General features: G+C 45.8%; 1 protein-coding gene across 7 annotated transcripts in view; it reads right to left on the reverse strand.

Annotated features, from left to right (window-relative positions):
• The window catches only part of FGFR1 (fibroblast growth factor receptor 1), a 101,465-nt gene that overhangs the window by 14,156 nt on the left and 62,589 nt on the right, over positions 1-24,720 (reverse strand). For 3 of the 7 annotated variants that reach the window (XM_060283073.1, XM_060283070.1, XM_060283071.1), the window contains 8 exons: positions 19,048-19,238; positions 17,040-17,190; positions 11,632-11,835; positions 9,364-9,508; positions 7,306-7,427; positions 5,497-5,607; positions 3,990-4,180; positions 3,354-3,476 (listed from right to left, as the gene is read on the reverse strand). In XM_060283073.1, coding sequence (XP_060139056.1) covers positions 3,354-3,476; positions 3,990-4,180; positions 5,497-5,607; positions 7,306-7,427; positions 9,364-9,508; positions 11,632-11,835; positions 17,040-17,190; positions 19,048-19,238 — 1,238 coding nt within the window. Of the gene's footprint in view, positions 1-3,353; positions 3,477-3,989; positions 4,181-5,496; positions 5,608-7,305; positions 7,428-9,363; positions 9,510-11,631; positions 11,836-15,825; positions 15,971-17,039; positions 17,191-19,047; positions 19,239-24,720 lie in introns of all 7 variants that reach the window. The other 4 variants (XM_060283074.1, XM_035139888.2, XM_060283072.1 and 1 more) reach the window with 3 other exon arrangements.

Genomic DNA, 24,720 nt, shown 5'->3' on the forward strand with positions numbered 1-24,720 from the left:
CCGGCCTTTAAAGTGCCTTTTTTTTAAAGGCCCCGGAACGATTTAATCCATTCCCAATGCATTCCTATGGGAAACATCGTTTTGACTTACGAATGTTTCTACTTACGAATGTGCATTTGGAACGGATTAAATTGGTAAGTAGAGGTTCCACTGTATTAGAGTCCACTGATTATATTTGGGGGAGCTGATTGACTGTCAGTTTTTAGGTTAGGAAGGAAACTTCTCCCAGCACAAAAGTGTCTGGAGATCTGGAAAGACCTTTCAGTTTTCCCTTGAAGTATGTGCATTGTTAGATGCAGAAGAGTTTATTTCTCATGATATTGCACCGTAGCAAAACTATATATATATATATATATATATATATATATATATATATATATATAATCACTTCTGAAAAACAAAATCAAACATATGCACAGCTTTAAATAAGGGTGTGAGCTGGAAGCGTCCAGTGTAGTTTTGACATTTCTACTTCTAGCAAAAACTGCTGTTTAAATCTTGTTTTCCTTATATATAGGCCATTATAACAAATATGGCAAGCACCCCACAATCTCAAAATCAACTATGCAATGTTGAAAAGTGACTATACACAAGCAGCAATAGTGCTCTCCTAATTGGAGACTCGAGGTTGTTGTTGGTTTTTTAAATTGGGTTTTATAAACCAGAATAATGTTTTAAAATCCTTCCATAATCATTAATCAGTTTAAACATATAATGCCAAACTTGCTACACCCAATATGCCAGCAAGTTTGGAAAACTCAGCAATGGCCAGAGGATTGGAGAAGATCAGTCTACATCCCAATCCCAAAGAAGGGCAGTGCGAAAGAATGCTCCAACTACCGCACAATTGCGCTCATTTCACACGCTAGCAAGGTTATGCTTAAAATTCTACAAGGCAGGCTTAGGCAGTATGTGGACCGAGAACTCCCAGAAGTGCAAGCTGGATTTCGAAAGGGCAGAGGAACCAGAGACCAAATAGCAAACATGCGCTGGATTATGGAGAAAGCTAGAGAGTTCCAGAAAAACGTCTACTTCTGCTTCATTGACTATGCAAAAACCTTTGACTGTGTTGACCACAGCAAACTATGGCAAGTTCTTAAAGAAATGGGAGTGCCTGATCACCTCATCTGTCTCCTGAGAAATCTCTATGTGGGACAAGAAGCTACAGTTAGAACTGGATATGGAACAACTGATTGGTTCAAAATTGGGAAAGGCGTACGACAAGGCTGTATATTGTCTCCCTGCTTATTTAACTTATATGCAGAATTCATCATGCGAAAGGCTGGACTAGATGAATCCCAAGCCGGAATTAAGATTGCCGGAAGAAATATCAACAACCTCAGATATGCAGATGACACAACCTTGATGGCAGAAAGTGAGGAGGAATTAAAGAACCTTTTGTTGAGGGTGAAAGAGGAGAGCGCAAAATATGGTCTGATGCTCAACATAAAAAAAACCAAGATCATGGCCACTGGTCCCATCACCTCCTGGCAAATAGAAGGGGAAGAAATGGAGGCAGTGAGAGATTTTACATTCTTGGGCTTCATGATCACTGCAGATGGTGACAGCAGTCATGGAATTAAAAGACGCCTGCTTCTTGGGAGAAAAGCAATGACAAACCTAGACAGCATCTTAAAAAGCAGAGACATCACCTTGCCGACAAAGGTTCGTATAGTTAAAGCTATGGTTTTCCCAGTAGTGATGTATGGAAGTGAGAGCTGGACCATAAAGAAGGCTGATTGCCGAAGAATTGATGCTTTTGAATTATGGTGCTGGAGGAGACTCTTGAGAGTCCCATGGACTGCAAGAAGATCAAACCTATCCATTCTTAAGGAAATCAGCCGAGTGCTCACTGGAAGGACAGATCCTGAAGCTGAGGCTCCAATACTTTGGCCACCTCATGAGAAGAGAAGACTCCCTGGAAAAGACCCTGATGTTGGGAAAGATTGAGGGCACTAGGAGAAGGGGACGACAGAGGACGAGATGGTTGGACAGTGTTCTCGAAGCTACAAACATGAGTTTGACCAAACTGCGGAAGCCAGTGGAAGACAGGAGTGCCTGGCGTGCTATGGTCCATGGGGTCACAAAGAGTTGGACATGACTAAACGACTAAACAAGAACAACAACAACAACTATGGGGCAGCCCTTTACATCAGATTCCATGAATACATCTTTCAATCCATCTTAATATGGTTTAAGGCCAGCCAAGTATGCAGGAGAAAACCCTCAAGATTGAATTAAAGCCTCTGCTTCCCCCCACAAAGTATCTCTTTTCCATGTTGCATTTTGAAATTTGCTCTTGAATTTCAATGTGTGATCTCAAGCTGGGGTTGCCTTCATGGTGCCCATAGGTGCAAATGCATTGTTGATATCTTCTTCTGGTGCCCACAAAGTCTCTGAGACTCCCCCCCCCCGGCTTCTTGGCCATGAGGCAACGTGGTGGAGTCTCCTTCTTTGGAGGTCTTTAAGCAGAGGCTTGACAGGCATATGTCAAGAATGCTTTGATGGTGTTTCCTGCTTGGCAGGGGGTTGGACTGGATGGCCCTTGTGGTCTCTTCCAACTCTATGATTCTATGAGATGTCCTCACCTCATTCTCTAGCCAAAGTTAATTGTGTGGAGAAAGGAATGCCTGAAGTGGTACACAATCTGCCCACCAGATAGAGGCCAGGCCCAAACGTAAACCTCCTCAGCTTCAGAAAGGTTTCTGGACAGTACCACATACATGACATCCACACCTTTTATGTGCAGAATATAATGATGAAAATAACCAGTATTTTATTTTGGTCCCTTCACCACAAGTAGACTTCAACAATTAAAACACAACATTAAAAACTGTTTAAAATAACTTACTCTCACAGAAATAAGGTGGATCCTAAAAATAAGCATCTCTAGAGTCATAGGTGTGTCGTCAGCAGTTGCTGAAAGTTGTACAATGAAGGTGTCAGGTGCACCTCTGTGGGGAGAGCACCCCAAATTGGGCCCAGAAATGAACAGAGGTTTTATGGAATCTCAACAGAACCCCAGCTAGTAGTCTGGGTGCTACACCATGGGACCAATGGATGTTCTCGAGGCATCGTCACAGACAGCCCCACGAGGAGCGCATCGTGACCATCCAATCTGTAAGTGACTAGCAGCCAAGTCACCTCTGTTGAAAAGGTGCCATTGCTGGCAAAGCAGCTGTAGCTGAAAGAAGGCACTTGTAGCCCCCGAGGCACCACAGCCTTCCATGACAGGGTGGGATCTAACAGCCTCACAGGCGGTGACCCTGTTCTTCCTAGGGGAGGGCAACCTTGTCCAGAATACAGGCTGGCCGTGAGGCGTGGGGGCCAAAACCCCTGAATAGGCTACTCACGTTGGTTGTCTTTTTGTAGTAGTCTATGTGATGAATGTCTCGAGCCAGGCCAAAATCAGCAATCTTCATCACGCTGTCTTCTGTCACCAACACATTCCTGGCAGCCAGATCGCGGTGAATGCACTAGCAAGGAGACACATATTGTTAGGGACCTGCAAGAAAGAAGCAGCAGCCCTGGGAGGCCTTGACACTCCCCTCAGATAATGCAAGGGGCCTTTTTAGCTTAAAACAAAACAGGGGACATAACAGCAAAAGAGGGCAAAATTATTTTTGACCAAGCTAACTTGCAGCCTGCATATATAAAGAATCTCACTTTTTAAAAGCTGACTTCTTTGTCTCTATACCCCATTACACATTTTTGTCTGAACTTCCGTGGAATTCTGAAGCACCCCCCCCCCCAAATTATAACAACAACAAAGTTACAGATCCAATCAAACAATAAGCAAAGGGCTTCTGCATCCAAAGAGGCAATATCCAAATGTCAGCCTTTGTCAGCCCTTCTGCCTTTTTCTGCAGCAGACAATTTAAATAATTCGCTGGCCCTTATATCCCTCTGGTTGCCTGCACAGCGGCCTCCTCAGCCCCCGTCCTCCTGTATGAACCGCACACCCCACAATTCCTGCTGCGATTGCTCACCTTCTTGGACGCCAGGTATTCCATGCCTCTGGCCACTTGGTACGCGCAGGACACCAGGTCTTTGAAAGAGAGCTGCTCCTCTGGGATGTGGGTGGGGTTGTAGCAATATTCCATGCCTGGGGGGCGCCGAGCCTGCAGGTATTCCCTCAGGTTCCCTTTGGATGCATACTCCACTATCACATAGAGCGGCCCTGGCGAAGAGGAGACAGGCCTTGGGTTCAGAGAGCACAGCAGAGCCTGTCCGCATGCCATCTCCCAGTCCACATGGCTCTTTTTCTGTGGTGACCAGTGGCAGATAGAGGATTTGTACATTTGAGTTGCAAGACATGCTCTGGTAACCTGTGCTGGATTACTGCAGAGATTTATTATCCATGGGACTACCTCTGAAGACAGTTTGGGAACTTCAGCTGGTGCAAAATGCAATGGCCAGATTGCTCACCAGAACAAGACGGTTTGAGCAATTTACACTGATCCTGACCCAACTGCACTGGCTGCCAATTAGTTTCTGGGCCCAATTCAAGGTGCTGGTGTTGACCTTTATATCCTTACACGGCTCAAGACCTCAAGGACTGCCTCTCCCCATACAAACCGGCCCAGACCCTGAGCTTGCCATCTGATGCCCTTCTCATGTACCTCCTTCCAGAGAAGTTCGGAAGGAGGCAGCAAGAGAGCGAGCCTTATCTGTCGTGGCTCCCCAACTGTGGAATGCTCTTCCCCAGAGAAGCTTGCTTGGCACTATCATTACATGTCTTTAGGCACCAGGCAAAAACAGTCCTCCTTACCCAGGCCTTTAACCATTAAATAATCTATGGCCTGTTAAAGCTGCGGGGGGGGGGGGGGGGTTGAGAGTATTATTTCATTAATATGCTTTTTATTATTTTTTATTACTGATGATCCATAAAATTTGTTCTTACTGTTGTAAACTGTGCTGGGATCTTTTGATAAAGGGCAGTATATAAATTGAATAAATAACGATAAGAAATTAAAGGACAAGCACTTAACAGAGTTCAATGCCCAGCAAACAAATAATTGCATTTGGAATGACCTCACACCTATTCTCAAGCAGGAAGGAATATAGAAAGTTTTCTTACACCAGGTCTAACCACTGGCCCATTTAAGCTCAGCAGTATCTACTCTGACTGGCAGCATCTCCCAAGGGTCACAGGCAGAAAAGCGTTTCCCCACCACCTCTCCTTTCAGTGGAGATGTCAAGGGTTTTATTCATCTTAACAAAACGTACGTACCTTTTTCTAAGAAAACCTCTTACAAAAAAAAGTATATTTTTTGGAAAATTCTCAATAAAAACAGTTAAGAACAGGTTTTTAGAAACATTCAAGAGATTATAAAAATCAACGGAAGCTAAAAAAAGATAAAACACTTTTAACTTATGGATAGGCTTGCCTAAACAGAAACACTTTCAGCTATTTTGAACTGGGGACATTCTGCCGTCCTCTGCTCTGCCACAGAACCACAACTTCTTCCCTCAAAAGAAGTGCTCAGCCCTCACCATCTTGAGTACAAGCTCCCAGGAGATTGATGATGTTCTTGTGCTTGCCAATCATCTTCATCATCTCCATCTCAGAGATCAAGTCAGACAGATCTTTTTCCGTGGCGTCGGCTGAGGAAGAAAAAGACATCGAGATTAAGATTGGCTCAAAAAGGAATCAGCAGCTAAGGCTCCTGGGCAAAAATCATCCACCACAAAAAAGTAGAACCTGGCCCTTCGATAGAGACAAAGGGGAGAAAAGTGGCCATGTAAACTGGAACATGCCCAGGAAAGCAAAGCGGAAGGTTTGGGTATGTTTAGCTTAGAGATGGTGAAGGTGATTTTATATCCACCCTCAGATATTTGAAGGGGATAAGAAGATGGGGAGAAAAATTGTTTTCAGTCACTCTAATGGGCAGGACATGAACCAACGGGTTCACATGACAGGAAAACAGGATTTATACAAAACCTCAGGAAGAATGTTCTGGTGGTATGAGCTACTTGGAGGAGGCTGCCTTGGAAGATCTCAGCAGTTTTTAAGTAGATGTTGGATGGAGGCAGATCAGGGATGCTGCAGGAGTGGGTTTTCTATGCTGATAGGGGGTCTGAAGTCCCTCCCAACTGTATGATTCTACTGCCCCTCTCCATGCCTTGGCCCTGAAGGAAAAGCAAGTGCTGGATCCACAGGCCAAGTGGGGAGCATCTCAGACTCCAGCACTCCTGTGGACTTGGGCAGCTGCCCCCTTGGATGGGAGCCCCACACCAGAGCAGGATATAAATGTGACACCAAATAAGTAATTCTAAAATGTAGCTGCCAACCAGAGAGTTAAGAGGAATGGAAACATGGCTTCTGGAAGCTTCAGAACACATTTCTCTTCTATGATATCATAATTTGGATTGATACATAAACCTCTTGGCCAGCAGGCACATATAAAGAAATATATTTTTAAAAAACCTGGAGTGGTGGCAAGTAGAGCCATGATGTCTCAGTTGGTGATGTTGCTATATACACAAACGATTTTATGCATTGTCTTTCTTTTCTCTCTCTCATTAAAAAAACTTTTTATTTACTTATTCCGAAGGGAACAAATAAACATCATAAGCTGGCCTTAACGGCAAAAATATTCTATCCATCTTGGTTTAATTAATATAGGCGTAGAACTTAATCATCAGTCTTATTTGGATACCTATTTGGACACAGGATTGCCTATGTGAATGCATTTTCTTCACATGTAACACAAAGCAAAACCATGGCTTGGCAGAAGCATGCAGGTACTCAGGGAGGAAATCAAAACTACTTTGCTCCTCCTCAGACCCTGCTGTGAGCTAAGATATGGTTTGGCTTAGCATGTGGTCTGAACCTAGGCTTATAGTCTGCCTTGCTCCAGACAAGTCATGAGCTCAAGTCAGAGTTTGCTCCTTGTGGTTTGTCTGGACACATTCCAGGTCAACAAAAGCAAGTAAGGAGACGGCGGCAAAGAGGGGCAGCTGAGAGGTGTGCACTGAAGGACTCCATTTGGCCCCTGGGTCTAAGTTCTCCCCACCCCTGCTCTTAAGGAAGGGGTGGGAACATTCATTGCCCTTTTTGGTACAAGCTATGAAACCCATTTTGGGACATGCAAATCACCCAATTTTGCAATCATCAACGGATGAACATACAAATGTGAACTAGCCCACAGATGAAAATATTTCCAAAAGTTAAAAATGCAGACTTAAGCGCCTCAATGGCAGAAAGTCAGCTGCTGTTCTTTAAGAGGCCCTTGGAACAAAGGACACATGCAGGTCTTTTGGAAGGAAACACGGAGCAGCTACAGGAAGGCCATTACTTACATTTTAGCATCTTCACTGCCACTTTAGTCACTCGGTTTGGCTTGTCTTTATCTAGCCCAATGGCCTCAGCAAGCACCACCTGCCCAAAGCAGCCTTCCCCCAAAGGTTTGCCCAGAATCAGCCTAGAGCAGAGGAAGAGAAAGGCGGTTATGGAAGGGAGCTCGCCACTCTTCAGCTCAAATGCGCAGCTGAACACCCAACAGAAATTTCCTTCTTCTTGCAGATGGTTCTGGCTTTGACAAACTGGACCTACAGTGGTACCTCTAGTTACGAACTTAATTCGTTTCGGAGGTCCGTTCTTAACCTGAAACTGTTCTGAACTAGAGGCGTGATTTCGCTAATGGGGCCTCTTGCTGCCGCTGTGCTGCCGGCAAATGATTTCCGTTCTCATCCTGGGGCAAAGTTCTCAACTCAAGGCAACTCTTCTAGGTTAGCGGAGTTTGTAACCTGAAGCGTTGGTAACCTGAGGCGTTTGTAACTCGAGGTACCACTGTACAGTGGTACCTCTACTTACGAATAACTACTTACAAATGTTTCTACTTCTCTGTCCGCCATCTTGGATGCGGTTTAGATAGGATTTTTTCTACTTACGAATTTTTAGATAGGGTTGCTTCAACTTACGATTTTTTTCTCCCAATGCATTCCTATGGGATTCGACTTACAATTTTTTTCGACTTACGAATGTGCGTTCGGAACGCATTGAATTCGTAAGTAGAGGTACCACTGTAATCATTTGTGGTTGGGATGGAATTTTACCCTTCAGACACAGCTGTAAGTGGTATTTTTGTGTTCTGATAACGAAAATGTTGAAGAGTGGCAAGATACTGTATTGCAGTTTTCCCGTTTTCTGGAAAACCCGTGGTTGTGAGATGGGATGGGGGACTTGTGGCCTCATCATCCCTGACCGCTGGCCATGCTGGCTGGAGTTGATGGACTTGGGAGTCCAATGTCTGTCAGGTCACATGTTCCCCATCCCTGGATTACATTAACAACCTACCATGCACACCCAAAACAATCATGCCAGAGGGAAGGTTTCAGCCTAGTGTTTTCTCTGATCTACTGTTTTTTCTGTGTGTAGAGTTGTTGTTGTTTACATGCTAAAGTCAGCCTGTTTGTTTTTACAGTCCTAGGCAGGCAGCAGCCAAAACAGGAGGCTAATCATATCCCTGGTGAGACTGAATTACAGCAGCAGCTCATGATCTTGCAAGTTGCATCAAAAGAAGGGCCAAACCAGACGAGACTTTAGAGATACATTATTTGGCCTCCTGTCCCTTTAAATCAGGGATGGGAAACCTTTTTCAGACTGAGGACCACCTTCCCATCTGGGCAACTTTCTCAGGGTCAGAGGAAAAGTGGGCAAAGCAAGAAATGTGCCTGTTACCTTTGTAGAGCAGGCTAGTTTCAACACACATTCACACAACGCTCTCTATCCTCCATCCAAGAACCAAGAGTTCAAAGGCACATTTGAGCCAGGAAAAAGTACCAATGGGGGTATGAAGTAGGGCTGGTGAGGGTCTGGGGAGGCAGGTTGTGGCTGAAGTAGCATGGCCTGGAGGGACTTGAGGGCCAGGGAGGTTTCCCACCCCTGCTTGGAACGTTTGTACACAGCAATTGTGGGTGAGTAGCGTAGGAGGGAGAAACCCTCCCTGATCCTGGCTCCAAAGGACTTTGTTGTCAATAGATAAATGGGAATCTGCTACACTTTCTGCGGAATAATATTCTGTCTCCAAAGATGGTGAAAGATGCTACCACTTTCATAGTATCTGCAATTTTCTGCCTTGTTTTGAAATACAACATTACTAGAGCTCTGCTTCTGAAATTTCTGGAAATTTGCAGAAATCTCCTTTGTGCAGGGGAAATAGTTTCCTGTTCACCTCTCCCCAGAGGACCAAACCACCAAGCCGTGAGCACTGGCCTTTTCCAACTGATACAATGAAAAAATAGAATGGACCCCAAGCCAACAAACACAGTAACTTCTTCCCCACCAGTATCGGAGGGCACAGAGTAGAAAAGGTGTCAGGCATCCCTGCTTGGCTGAGAAAGAGTAGAGTTTCTTACCTGTCTCTGGGAAGCTCCCAACGGGGGTCTTCTGGCAGCTCATATTCAGAGACACCTGCCAGCATTGGGATCCCACTGGAGGAAAGCCGTGAGGGGCGCACAAGCATCACACCAGAGTGCATGGAAGAACTTGAATCAGCTGATACCTGCAGTGGGAAGAGTGGAAGTTACCTTTGGCAAAAAGACCCCAGGAGCTCAGCTCCAGTAGGGAGAAGAGCGGCTCACCTCCAAGGAGACTATATTGATCTTTCCTGGGAACTGGGTCCTTGCTGCTGTAAACAAACTTTGCTCACTCAGGGCTTGCCAAAGTACCATAGAATCATAGAATATGGAGTTGGAAGGGACCCTAAGGGTCATCTAGTCCCAACCATCTGCGATGCTGGACTCTCAATCTATATGACTGAAGGCCATCCAACCTCTGCTTAGAAACCTCCAAGGAAGGAGAGTCCACAACATCCTGAGGGAATCTGTTCCACTGTCAAACTGCTCTTACTGTCAGAGAGTTCTTCCTGGTGTTTAGTTGGAATCTCCTTTCGTGTAACTTGTTGGTTTGGGTCCTAGCCTATGGAGCAGGAGAAAACAAGCTTGCTCCATGTGACAGCCCTTTAGAGATTTGAAGATGGCTATCCTGTCACCTCTCAGTGTCTTCTTTTCCCAGCTAAACATACTCAGCTGCCTCAACTGTTCCTCATCAGGCTTGGTTTCCAGACCCTTGAGCCTCTTGGCTGTCCTCCTCTGCACACCTTCCAGCTTGTCAATATCCTCCAGAAACTGTGGTGTCCAGAACTGGACACAGGACTCCAGGTGGAGTCCAACCAAGGCAGAATAGCGTGGGAATATTCCCTCCCAGCCCTACCCAGTCCCTGTCATCCTCCTATGGCCATGTCAAAATTCAGAGAGCCCAGTCATCAGGGCTCCCCTGTATTTTGTAATCTGCACTGTGGAAATGCTGAATTTTGTATTCAGCATCCAGAAATTTTTCAGCTAACTTTTCAAAACAAGCTGCTAGGCATTATGGTTTCAATGGCTGGGGGAGGGGTATATGCAAATCTATTTAATTTGCAATACATTATACTGGCTACAGGATTCCGTTTTCCATGGCACAGAACCTAGGTTTGTTTTTACTTTTGTTACATGATGAGGTCAGGATTGCAAACGCTGCATGTGGTTTATTTAAAGTGTGATGTAAATTACTATAGTAACAATGATGACTTGACTATGCCTTCTTTTCTCTGCTCCTGCCTCAAAGAAGCAGATCTTGCTTCTTTCTCCTGCACTTGCCTCCCTTGTGACCTCTCTTTCTCACAACCAGCACGGCTGGGCCTTCTGGCCAACGAAGAATGAGGAAGTCACCAGAAGACCAGGTGCTCTAACGCTGTTTAGATGCAGGGCAGGCTAAATACCACATCTCATGCATCAACTTGCGAAATTCAGACCACAGCAGGTTCTGCTGCAGAAAGGGGCCAGCACACAGGTAGTTCTGGGTGCCTCAAGGGAGAATGGGTTTTGCCATATCTCTCTTTCCAGCAGCCATTGCCTCCTCCTCCCCCACTCCTTGGTTCTGCTGATGAGCTAGCTACCTTGCTCCCACATTGTGGCCGGGAGAAGGACTTGGAAAGAGGCCAGGGTATGTCATTTGCACATTGTTCTTGTCTTTCTGGCCCCCAGGAACTGCAGTTGAGCCTTCTGGGAGCCAGAACAGATAGTGGAATTCTCTGCTGCCGGCTTGCACATTTGTAACCCACCAAACAACACATCCTACCAATGTAGCAACAAAGCATTCCTCTTGGCGGGTCACAAGTTCTGCAGGCCTCTTTTGACCTCATCTGGAGCGCCTTAAGCCACAGCATGCCCAGCTCTGATCTATGCTGAACCCACTAGGCAAGCAGTTGTGTCACAGGCATCACCTGCTTCTCTGTTTCCCCTGAGGGCAACAGCCCCCTTCCAATGTGGCTTCCAATTCTCTTTAGACTCTCAAGCAGCATGGCCAATGGGTCTGGGATGGTGGGAGTTGTAGTCGTGTTCCCCAACACTGCCCTAGGGAGTTCATCCACATCAGGTTTAGCCAACCTGGTGCTCGCCAGATGTTGCTGGGCTACCAGACCAATGGCCATGTTTGCTTGTTGCTGATGTGAGCTGGAATCAAGCCACACCTGGAGGGCCACAGGTTGTCAACCCCTGAATTAGACCTAGCGAGCTTTGCTTAGCATGGAGGCCAGGCTCTTGCGGGAAGGGAGGTAGGAGACAATCAAACCCCCTATCTACTTTCTGTTACCTGTCTGCGCAAGGGGATGCTCTTGGCCAGCTTGTGCACAGCCAGCTGGCTGTTGAAGTCTGACTTCTTTGTGGTGCTCTTCATCTTGTATATGATGACGGTCACAATCATGCAGGAGATGAGGAAGCCCCCTGTGCAGTAAATGATGATCTCCAGGTACAGAGAGGAGGCCATCATAGCTGGCTTGTCTTCAATAGCTGGATCGGTGCAAAGAAAGAATCAGCACACTAGGCACTCATTCAGCAGCAACTAAAAACACCACCATATAACTACGGAGGTCAAGGAGATAGAGAAAAGTGGAGAGAAAAAGCAGCTTTACTTAACTTCTAAAGGTGCCAGGTGTTGTCTGCCCTCACTTCCTGTGGCAGCCAGATGTGCTCACCAAATAATGCAGAAGAGAAATGGATGTACAAGTTGAAGCAGGCAGAGAAGGGCATCCTAGCCCCTTTTTGCAAGCAGCCGCTTCTGCAGCCCCCACTCTGGCTTCTAAAAATAGGCAAACTCTAGACAAAAGGGGATCCCAAACCAAAGCGCCTTCATGAGTTTGCTTCCCTAGGATCCCAGTCTCTTAAAGGACAGAATCCAGCATGGACCACATGGAATTCAGCATCCCTAGTAGATTCCTAGCACTTCCTGCAGACAAGCATTGACTTCATTGTGTAGAACTAAACATGATGAAGGTGATCTATGAACAAAATCTCCTTTTATTATTATTAAAGGTTATCCTTTTGAAGGGTACCTGAGACCAAGCAGGCACCATCTGTAAGCCAGAGAGGAAGCAGCTGCAGGGAGTTTGCCTTGTCACGCCCTCCCAGAAAGAACAGCAAAAGAAGCCTGCATCTAATAATCAGTGCCTGAGCTTGCTTTTTGCCTCGTCTTCGTCAATCCACTTTTCCTTTGTTTTGTGTCTTTTAGACTGCAAGTCTGGGAGAAGGGATGGCCTTATTACTGAGCACTGTAAGCTGCTTGGGGTTATTTTTTCCAGCTGCAGAGCTGAATAGCTAGTCCTAATAAGAGTAGACCCACTGAAGTGAATGGAAATTACTTAGGTTCCTTCATTTCAGTGGGTGTCTGGGGTGTTAGGGGAGGGGTAGTACCTCCAGTGAGAGACACACCAGGCTCCTTCTGGGGTAGTTTGGCTTACCATTGGTTCCCACCCTGCTCTCACTCAGCTCTCACCTGCGGCTCCTAGAAGCTGTCAGCGTGCGACAGCGGCCACAATCCAGGAACAGCTGCAACTGACTGGCCAAACCAAGTGAGGATGCTCGATGGGACTCAAACCCTCGGGGAGTAAGGGTCTTCCCCTATATGGCAGATTGAACTGATGAGAAGGCGGTTTCTGCCCATGCTATAAAGGGAAGTGAGGGGCAGATGGGCTCATCAACCTGGGAAGAAGGAACTCCAGTGCCTTGCAGAATATCTTCAGGAGAAGAAAAGGCTCAGGAGTAAACCCTACACAAATTCAGAGTGGAGTCCCTAAGACAGTTGGATGGTGCCTTGTACGCCTCTTTCTGGCAATTCCAGAAGCCAAGCTAGTGCCAAACATCTTGCTCTGCCTTCTGTTGGACCATCAGCAAGGCCGAGAGAAGGGGCCTTGTACATTTACAAATGTAAATGCTAAATTCACTGCTCTGCTTATTTTTGTCTCCAACACTGCCCCCACACTATAACGTGGCCCCCAGAAGGTTGCCCATAAAGAATGTGGCCCTTGGGCTGAAAAAGATTCCCCAACCTCATCCAATTGGGTGAATATAATTGGGAGAATAAAAATGGTCTTTATACTCCTCCTTACTAGTTAGCTCAAGAGAAAGGCTGGGGAAACTGGAAGCAGCAAAGAAGGGGCTCTCATGGGTGTATCTACTTCTTCTAGCCTTTTCCAACTGGGTCCCCTCCAGATGTTTTGGAGGATAGCTTCCATCTGCCTCAAGCAACACAACTGGTGGGAGCAGAAGCCCAAAGTTTCTGGAGGATACCTGGGCGGCAAAGGCTGGCATGTATGTTAACGGAGGCCAGAGAATTCTGGGGCTACAGGTGTGCTCCAAATAAGAGTGGAAAGTAGGAGTCAAAGCAGAACATGTGCAAAATTAGTGCTTGTGTGTGTTGCTGAACTTTGTTTGTGATTTCCCAACCTATTTCTTTGTAAAAGCCAAGGAGTGTCGAAGACCACAGCACAGCTGCCTGCCAAACCTTTCAGAACTACGTGAGTAATGCTTGCAGGAGATGAGTCAACTGTGTCAGATTCTGTTGTCTGCTCTGTTGAACCATTTCTTGCAGGTTTTGCCCAGAAACGTTCTCAGCAGGCCTGTCAAGTACAAAGCGCTTCCCCCTGGGGTCTTCCTAGTTGTATCAGCATCAGCTTAAGGCTTGTTTGCACAGAGAGAACTCTTAGTGAGAAAGTGCAAAGCCTGTGTCAAGGCCAGAAACATTTTTCTGAACTTGTTTTGGAGAGGGCATTGGAGCTGCAATTTGAAGAGAAAGAGATGAAAAAAGGATGTTCCCTCCCTCACTTTAGTCCTCCCACTCTTAGAAAAAACAATAAGCAACAGAGAGAAGATGGATAGAGCATGTTTTTGGAAGGAAATGGCTGCCATCTTGCCCTGTTCAGATCACAGGGCTCTGAGTGGAAACAGGCTTGGCAAGGAAAACAAAAGACTGATAACACAGAAAGTTTCCCCCCCTGTAGGTGTACAAATAGCACATGACCTCAAAAACTTTCTGAAGTTGAACATTACCAGTTCTTGCCAGCCAGCTGTTGATGACTGAAAAATGAGCCCTGCATCAACCAGGCAGGGTGGAACAAGAGCCCACAAAACAGCAGTTTATGCAAAGTAGAATCCAAGAGAGAATGCAAGAAGAATAGCAGAGACTTCAACTTAAGCAAAAGCCAGATTCCATTCCCTTTCAAGGCAAGGCCACCAAGAAAACAAAGCCACATTTGGGATCTTATGGGAAAGCAAGCAGATATTGGGGAGCCCATTTCCTAGTCTCAGTTCTTGGGGGACTGGAATCCAGAGTGTGCCCATTTTATCACAGCCACCTCACATAGAGATGAATTCAGTTAAGAAAAGGGCAATCTTCACCCAAGGCTTGTGCATGGTTTATTTTATCCCCCTTTTTATCCCCCTACAACAATAGGTTGTAGATACGTAAAGGCAAGCTTACTTGAAGGCCCCCTCTACAGACCTCCTGTCACCAGGAGGAAAAATAGCCACCTATCAGTGGGGGGGGGGGGTCTGGCTGGGTGAACTACATCGATTTTCTTTGCACAGATGTATGGATATAAGGGGAAGCTACGCTAAGGTAGCTAGTTGCACAAGCCTTCGGTTCTACAACTGGAACACCATCATAGTGAGACTCCTGTGTCAACAGCAAAGTTTTGAACATTTCCAAAACATAAGACAAATCAATTGCCAGACCACACTCATGTCCCAGGAATGAGCAAGTAGAAGCTCCCTGAAAAAGTGTGTGAGAGGAGGAGCTGCACCCCTAATTTTCAGCACCATCAAATAAGCCTACTCTGGTGGATCCACAAGTACCCAGTTATACTGACTGCAGTCCAATAGCTGCCTTTTGAACCCACTTTAAACTTGAAAATCTGGGTTGGGTGTAAGGTCCAAAAAGGAGGCTGTATGTGTGGAGCTCTGTATCCGACACTGGAAACCTGGAATCCCAAAACACCTAGCTCTGCTACCCCTAACTGCAGTATGTGGGTGGTTCATGATCTCCCCCAATGCATCCACATAGGTTCACTGGGCACAGGTGGGTTCTGTTTTAGCACTTCTTGCTGAGAAGGCAGCAAAGTGCATGGAGAGACTGATCTTGCCTAAGAGAATGGAACCAGCTCTGTCGGAACACCTGGACCTTACCTCTGGTTAAGCCCAAACTGGAAATTCACCATGCCTTGGTCAGCAAGAGCCACCAGATGTGGAGATGGACCGTCCCAATTCTGCAGAGAAGGAAAATGGGACCAAAACAGGGCAGATGGCTCACTGACTGTCACACTGGGAATGTCTCAACTGCCAAGCTCCAATCAGATTTGTTGCAAAGCAACCCTTCTTCTAGGAAGGAACTAATTTGTGGGACGACTCTGCCATCTTGGGGCGGCTCTTGCGGACCACAGCATGCTCATCTCCATGCATAGAAGAGGACAGCAAGGAGGCAGAAAAAGGAACAGAACCAATATATACCTTCCAGAACCGTCAACCATGCAGAGTGGTGGGAGATCCCAATAGAATTACCCGCCAAACATGTATACTGCCCAGCATCCTCAAAGGAGACATTCCTTAAGTGAAGGACTTCCATTTCTTTGTCTGTTGTGTTAACACCAGCCGTCTAGAAAGGGGAAAAAATGGAAGCAAAGGGGGAGAGAGAGAGAGAGAAAAGGAAAATAGGGCAAGCAAATGTAAGACCCCTTTAGGAACCAAGGTGCAGGAGGAGGAAGAGGGAAGGGATAACATGCCCCCCCCAAGACCTCCTAAGGAACACAGACACCACTGCAGACATATTGCAACAGAGAGCCTTAGGACAACCTCCGATCCAGGCTGACCTAAAGAGGCAATGTTAAAACAACAACCCTTCACCAAACTGAATTTCCCTGCCCATCTGGCATGCTGGTGATGGGCCACATGGAAAAACTAACCTTAGGTGGGGGGAAGAACCAGCTTAGTTTCATGGGATGGGAACAGGAATAATGGTGGAAGACAAGAAAAGAAAAGAAAAGAAAAGAAAAGAAAAGGGAGCAAGGTCTGGGTCAAGAAGTGACATAACACTAGGGGAAGAGAGAGGCCATGCTCCTGTAAACAGAGTCACACAAAAGAAATTGCAAGGGTACGCCAAGAACCCAAAATCAGATATACAAAAAACTCAGGTTTCCAGATTTTCATTGGTAGGTCAATTAATTGGTGACAGCCAGTTTAAAATTGGCAGGGCTGCACAATTAAATGGTATGGACATACATTTTTATGTGGCTTCGATTTTGCTGTCTCAAAAGGACACCTATATTTAGATGTTTACGATACTAAAATCAATGTAATTAACCGGTTACCTATCAGACGATTAAAGTATTTATTTGGCAGCCTTAGCAAGAAAAATAGAGGGAAGCCAATGCAATAAGGTTTAGCTTGATGTTTCAGCAAAAGGATCTCGGGGATGTTTTCTTATATTTGCTGAATTAATATAGACAGACGGTTAAGAAAGGTCAAAGAAGGGAATGATCTGTTAAAACAAGGAACGGGGAAGGGAGGGCGTGAAACTAAACTGACCAGCCCCTTCTGAGGATTTTTCCATGGCTTACGGCACCAGAAACAGAGAAGAAACAGGAGAGCCACAAGAGTTTGGTTTTCCCACCACAAAGGACTGGCCATCCAAGCAAGAGCCCCAAAGTGGCGTTCTCCCCCTTTACCTTCAGCCATGGGTCTGGTGACGGTCAGCCACGCAGACTGGTTAGCCTCACCAATATAATTGGAAACCTTACAAACATACTCCCCACTCTCAGCCTCTGTCACATTATACAGGGTCAGCACCTCCGCATCGGAGCTATTAATTCCCGAGCTCTAGAACAAGACCAACAACACAGGAGTCACTCAATGGCCAACGGACGGGCACCGTCGCTCCAAGATCAACAGCAGCAATCAAGTGAGCATCTCCCTGTGCCCACAAGCCAGAGGTGGGGGGGGGGACTCAAACTCTCTGCCCATCCCGCCCCCTCTCGCTGCAAGGATATCTCCTGGGGGCACAGACTGCACCCCTCTCACATCTAAAGGAGCAACAGTACTTAACGGCTGTATGGCAGGGCCAAGTTCAGATGCTAGAACCTGGAGAACTTGGTAACTGCTTTACAGTTCAAAAAACCCTCCAAAGCAAGCCTTTTTACTTATTAATTTTTAGCATATATAAAAAACCAGTATACCATTTATGTCATAGAATAAGACATGTTTTAGATACATCATAAAAAGTAAACAAACATGAAAGCCACAATACTCTTTTGTTGGGCATACTAACCGCTAGCTTGTAATTAAAAGTAATTTAAACTATTTTATAATATCATTTTGGTGGGATTCAAAGTAGTTTAAATGACATTTTATTCATGCATAAAAATCTCTGTCTAACACCCACATTTTGGACCTGTTTGCTGGGATAAATTGGTCCAACAGCAATGTACTAACCCCCATTTTTCTACTCAATTCTCTTCTTTAAGGTGCTTAGCATTCCTTCAAGAAATCTACTGTAAAGTGTTTAAAAGCCACAGATGTCTCTTGATGACCAGGTTTTAGTATCATGAGCAGGTTGGATTCTGCTCGCTGTCAGAAGCCCAAGTCATGGGATTTGAGCTTTTGCACAGCTGAAATAGCAGAGCCAGCACGTGAGGCACATATTGTGGGATGCTCTCCCCAGGGAGGTTCGCTTGGTGCCTTCATTGTACACCTTCAGGTGCCAGGCAAAAAGACTCCTCTTTAACCAGGCCTTTGGCTGACTGACATTCAATGCCCTTTAAAAATGTGTTGGGGGGTGTTTATGTATTTTGTGTTTTTATCTTCTGATTTTACCCTGTGAACGGCCCTGAGACCTGGGGATATAGGGCGGTATGCAATTTTTTAAAAAATCCTCGCTGAAGGATATGAATTAAATTCTGAACACATCCTCCACAGCACCAGCAGAACCATATCTACTCTGTATATATTTGGAGAAGAACTGGTGTGCCTTAGGGCGACTGCATGTCCTAGTAAACAGCGCCATATAAGACTCACATCCTCCTCCCTATGGGGGATAGGAAGACTTCAGGAAGGACTTTTGCTCCCACTTTTAGTTAATGCCAGCTTCTTGTTCCATCTGAAGCAGGGATAGTGTTTTAACTCTATTATAGCTTCATAACCCCAAGTTTGAAGTTGTATTGTTTTAAAACCACAGTGCGAGTTAAACCATAAATCCTGGTTCAGACGAAACAACAACCTGGAGTTAACTACAAGCAGAAGCTTTCAAGTTACTCTTCCTGGCCTCATGGGTGGGGAAGAGGGAAATGCAGGAAGGAGGCTAGACCTCTTCACTTGGGGCTAAAGCATGCTTAGGTTAGGCATTATGTCTGAATGAGGTCAGCTGGTGCTGTGCTGTGCTATGCTATGGCATCCCAGCCGCACTCCTTTGGCTGGGAATGGCCAAATTCAGTACCCTCCCACAGCTATTTTTATTTTGCATGCTTTGCTGCAGAAATCTCACAATGGGGAATTTGGGCCCAGACTGAGCTGGTTTGACGTAGTCTGGCTGATCAACCAATTGGAAATAGATTATCCTGCAGCATCAATTTAAAACAGTCTTGTAGCCACCTTACATGTCTCCCCCCCAAGGCAGTGGAAACAAGCCCCATGTTAACAAAAATGTCACCCATCACTTGAGATAGTGGGGTTTTCTTTTACCTTCAAGACCTGCACGTAAGGCAAGTTATTTGGCCCAATCTTGCTCCCATTGACCTCAATGTGCTTCAACCACTGGATGTGGGGCTGAGGGTCACTGTAGACTTTGCAAACAAATTCAACGTTGCTACCCAGGGAGACAGTCTTGTTAGCTGGGAGCCCAGCTTGTAAGATAGGCCGGTGAGGTGACCTCTCTGGAAAAGACACAGAAGAGAATGGTTTCAGGCAAACTGGAAAAGGAGAGAGATGAAGATCCACTTGCCTGTTTATTTAAAACATTTATATACTGTCTTCCAACCAGGCGGTTTCCAGGTGTCTTTTTTTTACAGTAAAGCAACAACAACATCAATGATAAATGACAGACAAAACAGTCCGTAAGACCAGCAACTGAAATAGCAGTTTACAATGAAACTCAAACTTTAAGAAGCCCAGGACAGCAAAAGGGTATTTGCCTGGCACTGGAAACATTACAAAATTGCCGCCCTGTGAGCCTCTCTGGAGAGGCGCAAGCAGGGGGCCAATACTGGGAAGGCCCCTTCCCTGGTCACCATCCACCACACCTCAGGTGGTGCTTACTTACTTCCAAACACCCAAATCTAATATGTATGAACTCCAACAACCCTCAGTTTTTCATTAAAGCATTTCTATACAGCCATATAAAATATTGGAGTGGTGTTAAAAAAAACAGATAATCTTTAAGTAAAAACCGAACAGCTGCCAAGGCTTGGTGTTGGTGGAATAGAAAGGTCTTGGTGAGACTCTTGGAAGTGAAAAGCAAGGGGGCCTGCTGGATCCTTGCTGGAAGAGTGTTCCACACCCTGGGACTGGAAGCACAAAATGCCCAACTTCAGGCTGAGGCCAGTCAGCTCTGTGTAAAGACCAGCCTCAGTTTACCAGTCTGCATCCAGCCCATCAGTGCCTCCAAGCCCTGGGCAAACATCTCAAGCACCTCTCCTGATTCAGATGGAGCAGACTGGACAAATGTCACTCCAATGGCCACAAAACACTCAGGAGCTGGAGTAGCCTTGCGGAATGATCATATCTATGTGGTTGGAGGGTTTGATGGAACAGCACATCTCTCCTCTCTGGAGGCGTATAACATTCGCACAGACTCGTGGACAACTGGAATCAGCATGACTACCTCCCGCTGTTATGTGGGAGCAACAGTCCTGAGGGATGGCTTTATGCCATAGCAGGGTACGATGGGAACCTGCTTCTGAGCAGTATTGAGTGCTATGACCCTATCATTGACAGCTGGGAAGCGGGGGCATCACTGGGAACCCAACGGTGTGCTGCTGGTGTTTGTTTGTGTGCTGCTTGAGAAGTGACCTCAGGGGGAAGGCCTTGCGAGACAAAGAGACTATGGGAGAAAGTACTGGCTTACTTGCAGCTGTGGATGCAGTGAGCATTGCTAGCTGGCCTGCGCTGCAGATCTTCAGGCTCATTTTCAAAGCTACTGATTCCATTTAAAAACAACCCACACACAAGGCACTTTGAACTGAAAACAGAGAAATCACATGCTCATGTAATGACAACCTTGTGGAAGTGAGTTGCCTAGAGTAGTAAAGATGTCTGCACACACAAGGAAGTTTGAGCCTGGCACCAACAGTTTGTGCCTGAATGTTTCCATGTACCAAATATGCTGCAGTGCAGACGTACTGTTAGTGAGCATTGTGTGGGCACAAGGTATTTGCTTTTGGAAGCTTTTTACGTTCTGCACATACCTGCCCATGGTGCTGGGGAGAAGAGCCAGAAACACAGGCTGAGGCATGCAACTGATAAAGACTCTGTGTTAGTGTAAGCAATCTGGCCTTCCAGCATAACGGAAAAGGGGGCAGTGGAGACTATAGCTTGCTGGAATATTCAGTCTTATCTGCTGGGAAGAAAGGCAAGCAGAAAGAAAGAAAATACTGAATTTCATGTTTTTACCAATTTTACCTGAAGAGAGGGTGTTTGTTCTAGCACCTGTGAACAAGAACCTGTTTATATCTGCCACCTAAGCCAAGCTTTTTTTAGTGTTAGTGGAGCAGTGAAGTAGCAAAACTTGACATACTGGAGGGAACGAGTATATATTGTGCTCTGGAAAGGGTGCATCTGCCCAGGCCACTTAGGCTGCCTTGCAAATGTCCCTCCAATCTCTACCAATCACTGAACATCTCTTCTCAACCCCACACTGGTCTTAAGCCTGATACCCTGTGCAGGCCTTCTGCACGAGCATGTCAGCACAGGTTGTCTTACACTCAGTTTTTATTTTCTTGTGCTTCTGCTTTAGCACCAAAGTAGGAGCATGATATTGTTATATTTCGTTAAGAGCACGCTAATGTTTACACTGCATTGTCGTTTTACCTGCTGTCATTTCTTTCCAGACCTTCTTTTTAAAACAAGGGTTTTTAAAAAGTCCTCTTTCACATGAACTGGAACATTTGCTCAAGGCATCTCTTTCGTGGCATAGTTATGATTCTCCTTGCCTATTTAATACCCCTCTGGTGTGTTATGCAGCTTGTACTAGATATGTGAATTCACACCACATTGCTGAAATGGACACCTGAGCCTGTGGATAATGCAGCTCCAATTCCTCATGAATGTGCCCTAAACTTTCAGCATGATCCTGGAGCTCTCTCTCTCTCTCTCCCCCATGACCCACTGAACCTCTTCCTGTGTCACACAGCTCAACTGGAAGCCAAGGGGTGAATGTATTTATTTGCTGGGTGATACGGACTCCTTGCTTTGGGGATATTATAGCATGGGATAATGATGCATTTTCGAACAACACTGAGTTTATAAGTTCTGTCCTATCACATCAGTGTTTGTGATTAATTTCTCACGTATTTTTTAATAAAAGTATCTCTGGTACATTGGGGGTGGGGTGGAGATGGAGCAGCGAGATGGAGCTGGGAGTCACCTGCCTACCAAGGAAGCTTCTCTCCAAATCTCCTGGAATCTGCTCCAAGAGGCTTCACACAGAATGATGTTAAATAGCTTGGTGGACAATCCAGACCCCCGTTTGTCTGCAGTGAGGCAGCCTGTGCAATGCAGGTCACGCTGGGGTGCTCCCTTCCATTCACACTGGGGCTGGAGAAACAGGGGCTGCTCTGTAAAAAGTGTTTGGCCCTGCTTGGTTCAAGAAAGCTGTGAAGCAATCAAGTGAGCATGAACAACTAGTCAGGTGCAGATCAGAAGTTGGACACAAACTTCCCAGAAACAAAGAGAATTAGGCTGGCAGGCCTGGAACTGAAAGCGCCCCCCCCCCCGGCCAGTCTGTGAACCTCGCATCTTCACTTGTGATGTGACAAAGCAGGGATTAAGAAGTTATTTCCCCCTCTACGTTGCAAGAGGTTGGAGCCAAGATTTTCTTCATCATCATCCTAGCCAGTCACTTATTAAAAATTCAAAGGGACTGCTTCCTCCTCTAATCCCTCTAGCTAAGGAGTGGGCCCTCCTGTATCCTAAAACCATATTCTACTTCCTGAAGTAAACATCACAGGACCAGCCCTCTCTCTGCCAAAGGCTGTTCTTGCCTGGATTTAAGGAACATCTTATCTGCAGAGCTTTATAGGGTTTCCTGAGCCAGAAAGGAAACAGCCCTGGAGAGAGGATCGGAGCCAGAGTCGGCCTCTTCTGCACTTAAGAGGCCTGCGCCAAACGGGCAAGATCACACCTTTTCCCTTTAACCGTTTTATTCAATCTGTTTTCCAAAATGCAAAGAACGAAACAAAAACCTTCATGTATTGAGCATAATATTAACTGAACACAGGAAACAGACATCAAGTAAAACATTAACAATTAAGAACAGACGGACAAGCTAAAAATACTGTAAATGAAATCAAACTTGCAGCCAACTTGCCACACAAACTGGTACGTTTCAAAAGATCTATGCACAAACAATACACATTGTGAGATGGTACTGAGAGAGCAATGATTTGTTTGGCATAAATATACAGTGGTACCTCGACTTACGAAGGCGATCCGTTCCGCGGCGCTCTTCGTAAGTCGAAACCTTCGGATGTCGAAGCGTCCATTTTGTGCATGCGCGAAGCGCGATTTTGCACATGCGCAGACCGCAGGTGCAGAACACGCTCACGGCAAAAATACTCCCGGGTTTGCCGACTTCATAAGCCGAAACCTTTGGAAGTCGAGGCATTCAGAAGTTGAGGTACCACTGTAATTACAAATATATGCAAGCTCCTTATTCTTTTATTTAATATTTATTTTGTTACATTGATTATAAATGCTGTACATTGTTCAGCTGTACTTGTTTGTTAATTTTTGGTGGCCTACTGCCGTCTAGGTCTTCTTTCCTTGTATTGAGAATTCCAATAATAATAATAATATTAATAATGGTTTTTGGTTTTTTTAAGAAAAGATATGGGCGATCCAGATAAACCATTGGGGAATATTTTGCTGTTCAGCATGGGAAAAGAAGGGAGGTCAAATATTGGAGAAAGGGTTGCTGCTGCTTTAGATCACAACCTTATGTCCCCTGCTAAGAAGATTAGGAAGAACTTTAAATGCCCCTTGGTTTCACATTCTTAAACCACTAACATAGTTGAGAGCCCCAAGCTCAGACTCAATAATCATATTATACAGAAACTGAGCCCATTAATCCTGTTTTAGGAACAGTTTTGACAATACTACTTCCTTGTCTTGGTGTGTCTTATCAGAACTTACACTGTCTTATCTGGTTTTATGTTTTTAACTGGGTGTGTTTTGTTTTGGAAACTTTTTGTATAGTGTATGCAATCTGATAAAAACTCTCTGTCCTTTTGTCCCCCTGATGGTGTGCATGGGGCTGGGGCTGGGGGTCCCAGAGGCACCCTGGGCAATTCACAGGCACCATGGTCTCCCTCAGCCACCTGGGCTCAGCTGACCCAGGTGACAGCTTGGAAAGGGCACTTCAGAAGGTTCTGAGCAGTTCTTAACACCATTTGACCCAGAAAAAATCCAGGTCAGATGCAGGCAAATAAAAGAATGAATAAGCGACACAGCGCTCCCCACAGCTTGCCAAATGCTCTGGGGATTTCCATTGTTTCTTTGGAGGCTGTCTTACAATACCCTAAAAAGGCAGCTCTGACACTTGGAATTGAGTTGGGGTATAGAGAAGCAAGGAGGCCGCGATTGGGGGGGGGGGGATGCGGCAGAGGAGGGGGTTGTTAAACCAACCATCTCTGTGGGGCAGTGAAGGGTGAGAAATAAAAAGAAGTTCCAGTTCCCAGAGAATCCTGCCTGAAATCCTGAATAGCTGCTTCCGCCCAGTGAGATGGACATGGTGAGCCAGCCCTGCTCATTCTGCTGAGCGCAGCCCTGGGCGCTGCCCCTGAGCCCAACCCTAAAAGACCCCCGCAGGAACATCGTGACTGTCCAAGCAGCTTACCCCTGGATGCCCAGCTGCAAGTCATCATTTTTTGTGAGCAGCCCAGAGAATTTAGGTTATATAACTATCAAGATACAGCAAATGAATGAATGAATGAATGAATGAATGAATGAATGAATGAATGAATGATACAAGCTCCTTTCTGGTTCAAGGGCCAGAGTCACACATCCCAGGCCACCTCTTCTGGCAAATGGGCCCCCAATTGCACTTGAGAGCACCACGAAATGACACCCGTCAAAGGCAGCAAAGAAGAAGTGGGCAGGTGAAGTTCTTGTCAAGAAACTGGGGTTTGGGTTTGGGGGTGG

Source organism: Zootoca vivipara, chromosome 15, assembly GCF_963506605.1.
Source record: "Zootoca vivipara chromosome 15, rZooViv1.1, whole genome shotgun sequence".
Lineage (NCBI taxonomy): Eukaryota > Metazoa > Chordata > Lepidosauria > Squamata > Lacertidae > Zootoca > Zootoca vivipara.